The sequence below is a fragment of the Rattus norvegicus genome, chromosome 12 (assembly GCF_036323735.1).
Source record: "Rattus norvegicus strain BN/NHsdMcwi chromosome 12, GRCr8, whole genome shotgun sequence".
Lineage (NCBI taxonomy): Eukaryota > Metazoa > Chordata > Mammalia > Rodentia > Muridae > Rattus > Rattus norvegicus.
Genome location: NC_086030.1, coordinates 49,208,407 through 49,217,832, shown reverse-complemented (window position 1 = coordinate 49,217,832; position 9,426 = coordinate 49,208,407). Strand labels below are relative to the sequence as shown.

Sequence of the window (9,426 nt, the reverse complement as noted above, 5' to 3'; positions counted from 1 at the left end):
AGATGAAGCTGTCAGCACCCAGAGACACCAAGCAACTCAAGCAAGGTCACACAGGAAGGGCTGAGCTTGAAGCCACATCCCCTGAAGCCTGATGCCCCGGAGCTCCGTTGAGTCGGTTGTGGCCCTCAGCTTTGGGTTCTAGGTCCCATCAAGACTTAGGTACCTTGTAGCTGCCCCCAAGGCCTCCGTGGCTCTTGCTAGCTGCAGCCTGCTCAGGTGCTCCGTGCTGCTCTGCCATGTCTCCGGGGACACTTCCGCCTCAAACTGGAGGAGAACCAGCTGCAGTCAGCGGGATCAAAGGCTTGTAGGACCAGAACCAAACAGCGGTGAGTGCAAATATCTCACATAGTCAGTCAACAAACACCTCCTGGGCACCTGCTTTGGGCCATGCCTCTGGGCCAGTCAGTGGGACTGAGGAATCCCAGGGGCCCAGTAAAACAAGATCGGTTTACTGAGAACACAAGGAAGAAAGGACTTAAAGTGGATGGCACCCTCCCTCTGCCCCCCACACACCCAAATGCTCCCTGCCCAGGGCTGGACATCTCTCTGGGCTCTCTGCAGCCTCAGTGCCCAGGACTCGACACCACAGCCAGGGTGAACAGCAGACTGCAGTAGGCAGGAGGAACAGACAGACCAAGCCGTCGTGAAATGGGCCAGGTCTTTGGAAACCATCCCAGGCTGTGAAGCTGACTATTCACTCCACAAACGTATTGAGTGCTTACTGGGTTCTAGGCTCTTGCATGGTGGACCCTGGCAGTTTCTCTTAGCCTCAGGGAACAGAAACACAGGACTCAGGCTCTGCAGACTTCTGTTCACCAGCGTGGGTGTATGGGCATGCACACACCTGTCCCCAACCCTTGCTTCCCTCATGACCTGTCCTGGTACATCGGTGTGAGGTCCAGCATGCCTAGCAGCTTCTGCTATGAATCTAAGCAACATCAGCAGGACATGGGACATGGCCCACCTCATGGGGGTGGATGCCCCAGTGTACCTGACAGGTCCCTCCCCTTTTGTCAGAGCTGCCTACTCCTCAGTCCCCAGCCCACACCAACAGGAGGGAGCCAGCCTCATGCTCAGACCCACAGACAATACAGTTCACCAGCTCCATCTGTAGCTGGGCTTGGCAGGCTTGGGTCCTGAAGATCAGCCCTCACCCTTGAGTGATCGGGGCACTGGCCATGCACACCCAGAGAGACCCGAGATTGCACCTTCTTTCCACAAAGCACACTTCCCCCTGTCTCGCCCAGTCCAGTACAAACCTGCCTCCAGGACCAGCTGTCCCCAGACTGGCGTGCCTCCAAGGCTGGCCTATTTATGGGCATATTCTGTTGGCCCAGCACATTACGGCCCGCTGAGATAGCATCCTGTCCACCCGATCCTGTCCGGGTCATTTCACCCTAATGGTGAGCCCAGGGAGGCCCCTAAGGCCAGTCTCCTCCGGCAACTCGGATGACTTCCTGGGGACCGACGGTCTTTGCTGGCCTTGTAGGGCGCCTGCCAAACTAAACATGGGGGCCACAGGGCACAAATCCCTCCAGTGACCCCAATTCCCATTCTTTCGCTCCTAGATGCCATTTTCCTACTAGAGTTCTCAGCATCCCCAGACAGTTTCCAGATATTGAAGCAAGGGGACTCCTGAATCCCCTTGCTGGGAAACTTGAGCTTCAAGCCAGATCACAACACAAATATTTTCTAAATTCACTGTAAACCCATGCAGCCATTTGCTCATGAGGGCAGCACACACGAGTGTCAGCCGCCATTCGTAGAAGACCTATTGTGGGAAGGTGATGTTGATCTGCCCCCCCCTCTTGTCTTTAGGGGAGGAGGTCCTTTGGTTTCTGTGTTAACGATGATGAAGACTGTGTTCAAAAGAGGCCACGTCAGTTACTTGGGGGTCATAAAGTTGTTTGCTGTAGGCTCAAATCCTCAAGTCATCCTACAACCTGATTTTGGATCCTGGGGGTGCCATTTTACAGATTCCATGACTGAGGCGAGTCACTGAGCTCTCACTGTAGAACTACATATAATACAAATTGATTTGGGTTTCGATGTGTGCGTATGTAGTGTGTGTGTGTGGCAGAGTGAGCCTGCGTGCACACAGAGAGACGCCAGAATCGGAGGCTGGTGCCCTGCTTTACCATGCTCTGCCAAGTTGCCTTGTGACAGGGTCCCTCGATAAACATGGAGCCAGCCCCGCAGCCAGCCCCAGCAATCCTCCTGTTTCCATCCTCAGCCACTGACACAGGGTTTCCCTGTGTAGCCCTGGCAGTCTTAGAAGTCGCTCCGTAGACCAAGCTGACCTTGAACTCGGAGATCCACCCACCTCTGCCTCCCAAGTGCTGGGACTAAAAGCATGTGTCACCACTGCCCAGCTTACCACTGGCTTTCCATGGGGTGCTAGAGATTTGAACTTGGCTCCTTGTGCTTGCACAGCCACTTAGCCATCACTCCAGGCCCATGAACTAATCACTAAGTCACTGTGACCAAAATGTCTGACAGAAACAAGGGCAGACAGTTTATCTTGGCTGGCCATTTCAGATGGCTCAGGCCAGGGTTGCTGGTCCCCACATACTTGTAGAGAGTGTCATGGCATAGGGTGTGTAGTGGACAACGTTCTTTGCTTTGAGGCAAGATACAAAGCAAGGAGACAGATACAGGAAAGGGACAGGGACAGAACATTCTGGAGGACCAGACCCCAGCCGCATCTTCCAGTCAGACAAGCTCCTTGAAAGCTCCAGTTTCAAAAAATGGCACTTCTGTCTGGGAACCAGGTGCTCTGCACATGAGACTGTGGGGGACATTCTGTGGCATTGCAGTGTTTCTTCCTCCTGTAGCTCAGAGGTAGCAGGCTGGCTTAGCATGAGGGAGGCCTGTGTTCTACCACACAAATCAACAAGCCACAGATCACTGGCGTGGGGACATTGTTCTGAAATCCCAGCACTTGGGAAGCAGAGGCAGGAGGATCAGGAATTCAGGAGCAGCCTTGGCCCCATTGCAGGTTTGAGGCCAGCCTAAGCTGTCTCAAAGAGAGGTCATGTGAGCACAGCACACACCACATGGCTGTCACTTTACTCTGCCCCCCCCCCCAGGACCCTGCCTACCACTGCTGACAGTTCACACCAATGGCCACTTCCTGCCACAGGTGATGGGCAACGTAGCTTCTTTCAGAGGCAGCTGTCACTGGCTAGGTGGTCCTGGGGACAGCAGGGTATCCTCTCCACACTGGATCATCCTGAGCACTCTGCCATTTCAGCGTTTCCATCTACCATTCCCTGACCCACAGTTCTGAACATCAGCACCACTGCCATTCAGAGCCACACGCTCTTAGCAAGGGTAGAAGGGAGTGGGGGATAGACACTGTCCTGTGAGAGGTGGGGGTGGGGCTGCTGATCAACACCTCCACCAAGGCTGTTAACCACGGTTCTGGATAATTAGTTAGTTGTTTGAGTCATCAGAGAAGAGGGAGCCTCCGTTAAGAAAATGGCTCCATAAGATTGGGCTTGTAGGCAAGCCTGAACAGCATTTCTTTTTTTTTTTTTTTTTCCTTCTTTTTTTCGGAGCTGGGGACCGAACCCAGGGCCTTGCGATTGCTAGGCAAGCGCTCTACCACTGAGCTAAATCCCCAACCCCCGAACAGCATTTCTTTCTTTTTTTTTTTTTTTTTTTTTGGTTCTTTTTTTTTCCGGAGCTGGGGACCGAACCCAGGGCCTTGCGCTTCCTAGGCAAGCGCTCTACCACTGAGCTAAATCCCCAACCCCCCTCCCCCAACAGCATTTCTTAATTAGCAATTAACGGGGTGGGCACCGGTCGTGGGTGGGCCCGTCCATTTGGGTAGCCCCACCCACTGTGGGTGGAGCCATCCCTAGGCTTGTCCTGGGTTCTATAACAAAGCAGGCTGAGCAAAGCCATGAGGAGCAAGCCAGTAAGCGGCACCCCTCCATGGCCTCTGCATCAGCTGCTGCCTCCAGGTTCCTGCCCTGTGCAAGTTCTTGTCCTCACTGATTTTGATGATGAACTGTTCGATGGACTGTGAGTGACCCCCAAAACCAAAACAAACAAAAATACCCCCAAAATTTTTGCCCCAATTTTATTCTGACTGTGGTGTTTTATCGTAGCAATAGCAACCCTAACACAACCACAATGATCAGGCTACAGATTAGCACCTATTGGGGTTAATATTGTCAACTTGACAGGATCCAGAATCACCCACAGGAGCCGCCTCTGAGCACTCCCATGAGGCTTTTATCTAGCTTAGGTCATCTCTGGGCACACTTGTGCGGGATTTGCCAGCGAAGGTTAACTGAAGTGAGGCAATCAATTGCAATGATTAAATTTAAGCATGGGAAAACCTAGGATCTCAAGGAGAGGTCATCTACTCTGGGTTGCACATGGACACACCTGTGGGAACTGTCTTAATTAAATTAATTGACGTGGGCAGACCCACACTATGGTGATTTGAATATGCTACCCCAGGGAGTGGCACTATTAGGTGTGACCTTGATGGAGTAGGGGTGGTCTTGATGGAGTAGGGGTGGCCTTGTTGGAGTGGGTGTGGCCTACAGGAGTGGGTGTGGCCTTGTCAGAGTGGGTGTAGCCCTGTGGGTGTGGGCTTTTAGACCCTTACCCTAACTGCCTGGAAGCCAGTATTCTGCTAGCAGCCTTCAGATGAAGATGTAGAACTCTCAGCTCCTCCTACACCATGCCTGCCTGGATGCCGCCATGTTTGAAGATAACGGACTGAACCTCTGAACCTGTAAGCCAGCCCCAGTTAAATGCTGTCCTTATAAGAGTTGCCTTTGTCATGGTGTCTGTTCACAGCAGTAAAACTCTAACAAGACCCAGACCTTTCTTCCCTTAAGCTGCTTTTGGATATGGGGCTCATCACAGCAACAGAAAAACAAAAAAAACAAAACAAAACAAACAAACAAACAAACAAAAAAACAACTGAGACAGCTAAGTTATTAACATCCCTGGATAGGTAGTTGACTAAACATCCTTGGGGAAGCTGTTGTTGCATCTCTGGGTTGGCAATCAATTCCATCCCTAGGTAACTTATCAACTAGGCGTCACTGGGTAGGTTGTTGATTAATTTCCCTGGGCAGGCTGGTGCTCTCATGGATAGGTTATTGACTATTTTGCATAGGCTGTTGATTAGCACCCCTGGTGGTCTCTATTCATCAAAAGCCCTAGCACCTCCTCCCTCCTACAATGACCAAGGACACGCAGCCTTAGAGTCATCATTGACAGGAAAGCTTTATTTACTATTTCTGGAGTCTGGGTGTGCCCCCTTTGCACATGCAGAGTTCACCCCATTTAGTGCAGTCAGCTGGATTCCTGACTTGCTTGTCTGTGCCAGAAAACCTCTTACAGTGACAAAATATAAAAGCACAGGGGGCATCCGGTCACCGCAACGTCCGGGAAGCCCATTCGTTTTGACAGTAAAAATATAGTTGTTTTTTTTTTTTTTAAAGATGAATTATCGGTCACGAAGTTAGGTTCTTCCTGGGACTGGCCGTGGTGCGCACCATCTGCCTTCATTCAGAAGTCCTGCAGCTTGTGGGTTGGTAAGGCAGCTGTCGGAATGCTGCAGACAGGATGCGCACCTTGTGAGTCCTTCCCTGTCGTGATGCGAACATCCCAGGTAGGACCCAGAGTGAACTGTTAGGAAAAATATATCCTATTCACATATATAATTCCATTCCCCCACCCCAGCATACAAAGCGTGTTGAGGGCCGTGATCACTCTAGCAGAGTTAAGAAACGATTTGGTACAAACGCCTTCTGTAGACCAACATTACAACCTCTGTGAGCGCCATCGAGCAGAATCTGTAAGGCGACACGGGACGACATTTAAGAAGCAGATTTCTAGCTGGCTCGATGCTGCCAGGGATTGTCGCAGCACAGGTGACATAAACAGCTGAAGGGGACTCTTGAGGGGTAAAGGATGCAGGCTATGAGGTGTCCTTCACTGTGGGAGCCACAGAAACAAAAGGATGCTCTAGGGTATGATAGGGACAGGGACAGGGGAAGCCCTGTCCTCTTGCCTTCTTCACGGCTTCGGGCTTCTGGAATGTGACCTTCCGGAAATGTCAATGGAAGTCCTCTCTCACTGAGGGGCTTGAGGCCAAGGCAAACTCAGAGATGCTGAGTGGATCCTGCTAGTCCCCAGCAATGTGGGGAACCTGGGTATTTGGAGATCCGTTTCCTGTCGACAGGGCAAAGGCACATTTGGAGGGCACAGCGTCTCTGTCGCCCAAATGATTCGCCAGGGCTGGATATTAAGAGGTGGGTGGCTTTCCACTTTTCAGTCAAGCCTAGATCCAGAATGAGTGGCTGTAAAGCCAGGATTGACAGCAGTCCTTACCCCCACGCCCCCCCAACATACACGCACCAGGACTCGCTGCGTTTCCTTTGGAAATCACAGGAGTGTTTTTTCCAATCCCTGCTCAGCAGCTAAATTGATGACTTTGCTTTAACAGCTGCTTCCTGCAGGGGGCAGTATTGTAGAAGGAAAATAGGCATCTGATGGAACCTTTTGCCTGCTCCCCTACCCTATAAACTCCTCTGATCCCGTCTGCCCCTGAGTCCAACCCGGGGGGCGTGAGATAATTTTTACACTAGGCTCCTACTCCCCAGGACCACCCAGTTTCTCCATTGGAGCTGAGGATGCCCGAGAGCATCCTGCCACGCCATTTCGCAGGGCAAAGGCCTCCGTGTATGAGGCCACAGACTATGCAGGAGAATGCCTATCTACTGGGTGGGAGGGGCGTACCCAAAGGTCAGATGTCAAAATGCTGATGGGCATAGAGAAGATGGAGGCGTATGTGAGACTCTGCAAACATCCAGTCACCAGGAGGGAGGGTTGGGGGAGGGGGACACAGGTGCCTATCACACACGATTAAGGCATTATTAGGTTCCTTTAAAAGGAGGGTCATGGGGAGGCATACGGCCCATGACTTGGCCCCAGAGCCTCACCTGGTTTTAAAAAGGGGACTAAGTGAGCCACTCGCTCAGCTCAGCTAAGGATCCAAGCATGGGCCTCTGCTCGCTGTGCTGCACTGACTCTAAATAGGGGGACACAGCCAACGCAGGTCACTGCAGACCTAGTGAGATTGTCAGATCTTGGGTTCCTTGGGGGGAGATGTAGAAACCTGCCCTGGTCAGAGCCGAGGTCCTTATGTGGGTCTTCGTGAGGAATCAAGTTGATTTCTCATCAGGTGTGAGGGGTTAGGCAATGACAGACAGGGCAAGCACGTTTTGATTCTACTGTGCCTTAACTACTGTGATAGTTAAGATGGGATCGACTCCTACTGCCATGGTCTTAATTTACCCTAGGCTCCTACTCCCCAGGAGAAGGGAGTCAAGACAGGTTAAGACGAAAATCACGAGCAGAATGTTGCTTTGCTTTGTTCTATTCAAGTGTTTTCTAGCCCAGGCTGATCTGCAGCTTTCTTATATAGCCAAGGATATCCTTAAACTTCTGAGCCTCTTCTTCCTCCTCTTCCTCCTCCTCCTCCCCCCCCCCATCTGCCAGGCACTAGAATCACAGATGTGCACCGCCACACCTCATTTATGTGGTCCCTGGACAGAACTCTGGTCCTCTGCGTTAGATACATACTCTGCCCACTGAGCTATACCCTCAACCCTGTAGTGTGTTTGAAAAAAAGTCCCTGGCAAGCTACTGGGTCAAAATCGCCACAGGATACAAAATGGATTCTAAAAAACAAAACAGAACAGGAAACAGGGACTACGGGAGCATCTGCAGGGAGACTGAACCCCAAGTGATTTCAGAGGCGTGTGCCCGCTCACTAGTAGCTCAGGGAGGGGTGCAGGTGGGGCCTGCAGTCTCCTCGGTGCTGAACACCTCAGTCCGCAGGCACAGGTGACTGTCCTAAGACACCAAGCTCGGCCATCCATTCCCACCAAACCCTTCCAAAGGGAACCCAGGCAGAGAGGGAGCAGAAGCAAGAGACTCTGTCTCCGAGAACGTCGGGGCAGCAATGGCTGGGCACACGAGCCAGGCAGACATCCGTCAGAACACCTGGCCCAGGGCCCTCCACAGCCACAGACCGCCTTGGAACTACCAAGCATGTCACCAAGGCAAGGTTGGTAAAAGGTCTCTGGAAGCTGCCAGCATGCTGCAGGCAGTTGGCCTGGTGAGTCTGGGGTGACCCCTGGGGCCAGGGGCTCCTGATGTCACCTTGAAGGCTTAAAAGGAAACAAGACAGAGTAGGCGTCAGGAGTACAGAGGCTCCGAGACTCCCAGGAGCGAGCATGCAGGTAGCACAACGCAGGACATCGGACATCGTAGACCTCACGGCCCAGCATCTGGCCTGGGGCTCCCACTACAGGGGCCTTTCAGTTAGAGCAACATCCACATGGGCCTTGACGACCACTTAGCCAGGTGGGTAGGTCATGGAGGGCAGGGTCAGGGCCACGTCTGTTCCAAGCTGACTTGGTTGAGTCTTCTCTCCAGCAGGATATGGGTGTTCAGAAAGCACAGGTCCGGGATGTGAGCGGCCGGGGTACGGACAATTCCAACAGAGGTTCGTAATGCTTGAGAACTGGGGGCAAAGGCTGCCCCCATGGAGATCAGAGCATCCCAGATGTGGACAAAGGTGAAAGTCACAAGCTTTCGTAGGCTTGGACAGCGAGGTCAGGTGACAGGAGGCAACGGTCACTGTCTGCCCCCCAACCCTTTCCGCTGTCAATGCAGAGACCCAAGCACATGTCAAGGTTCAGGGGAAACTGGCCGCATTATTGCTTTATCCTCCTCTAAAGCAAACAGGAGAGTGTCGAGACCCAGGACAACTGTGCCCAGGGCCTCACAGGAAGGAAAAGGATACAGACAAGATGGGGCTGGGCTGTGCTTATAAATCAGAATGAAGGCAGTTAGTGGGGAAGAAGAGCTTGTCAGGAAGGGGGGTGTAAAAAAAAAAAAATCAAACCCAACCCGGGAGACACCGGTGTAACGCTTGGATGGTGACCTTTGCCACCCAAGAGTCATTCAGGCTTTCTTGCCAGGGTCCTTCCTGAAAGGCTGCCAGGGGCGGAGCCCAGGTGGAACCCCCAGCCTAGGGAGCCCGGCGAGGTGTCCGCAGAGAGCAGGAAGGCCAACTGTCACACCAAAGGCCAATCCACGGGCCTGGACACTTCTTGAAGGAGAGCTGAAAGATCTCTCTGTGGACTGGAGCGAGTCCCGGGACAGGGTCTTCCCGAGGGGACCCGGGTGGGGCTCAGCACGGCGTCCTCAGGGTGGAGAGGCCCAGGCACGTGAGCGTGGTCAGGGAGAGTGGGTGTCTTGGCCTCAGACGTCTGGCGGTTAAGGCTTGAGTTTGTGGGTATAGTGATCTTCTGTCTGCAGAGAATGACAATGTTTGATTAACACAGCATTTGGCACGGTTCTCACCATGGGGGAGGAGGGATC

General features: G+C 52.7%; 2 protein-coding genes across 7 annotated transcripts in view; both read right to left on the bottom strand.

Moving 5' to 3' along the window:
* Crybb3 (crystallin, beta B3) overlaps positions 1–279 on the bottom strand; it is a 5,012-nt gene extending 4,733 nt beyond the window's left edge. The window contains 1 exon segment of the mRNA NM_031690.1: positions 164–279. Within this exon segment, the coding sequence (NP_113878.1) occupies positions 164–238 (75 nt within the window). The 5' untranslated portion in view covers positions 239–279.
* A 4,949-nt stretch (positions 280–5,228) lies between these two features.
* Positions 5,229–9,426, bottom strand: part of Kiaa1671 (KIAA1671 homolog) — a 142,676-nt gene continuing 138,478 nt past the window's right edge. For all 6 annotated transcript variants that reach the window (XM_017598547.3, NM_001402472.1, XM_039090200.2 and 3 more), the window contains one exon: positions 5,229–9,357. The gene's annotated coding sequence lies outside the window, so the exon portion shown is untranslated. The remainder of the gene's footprint in view (positions 9,358–9,426) is intronic.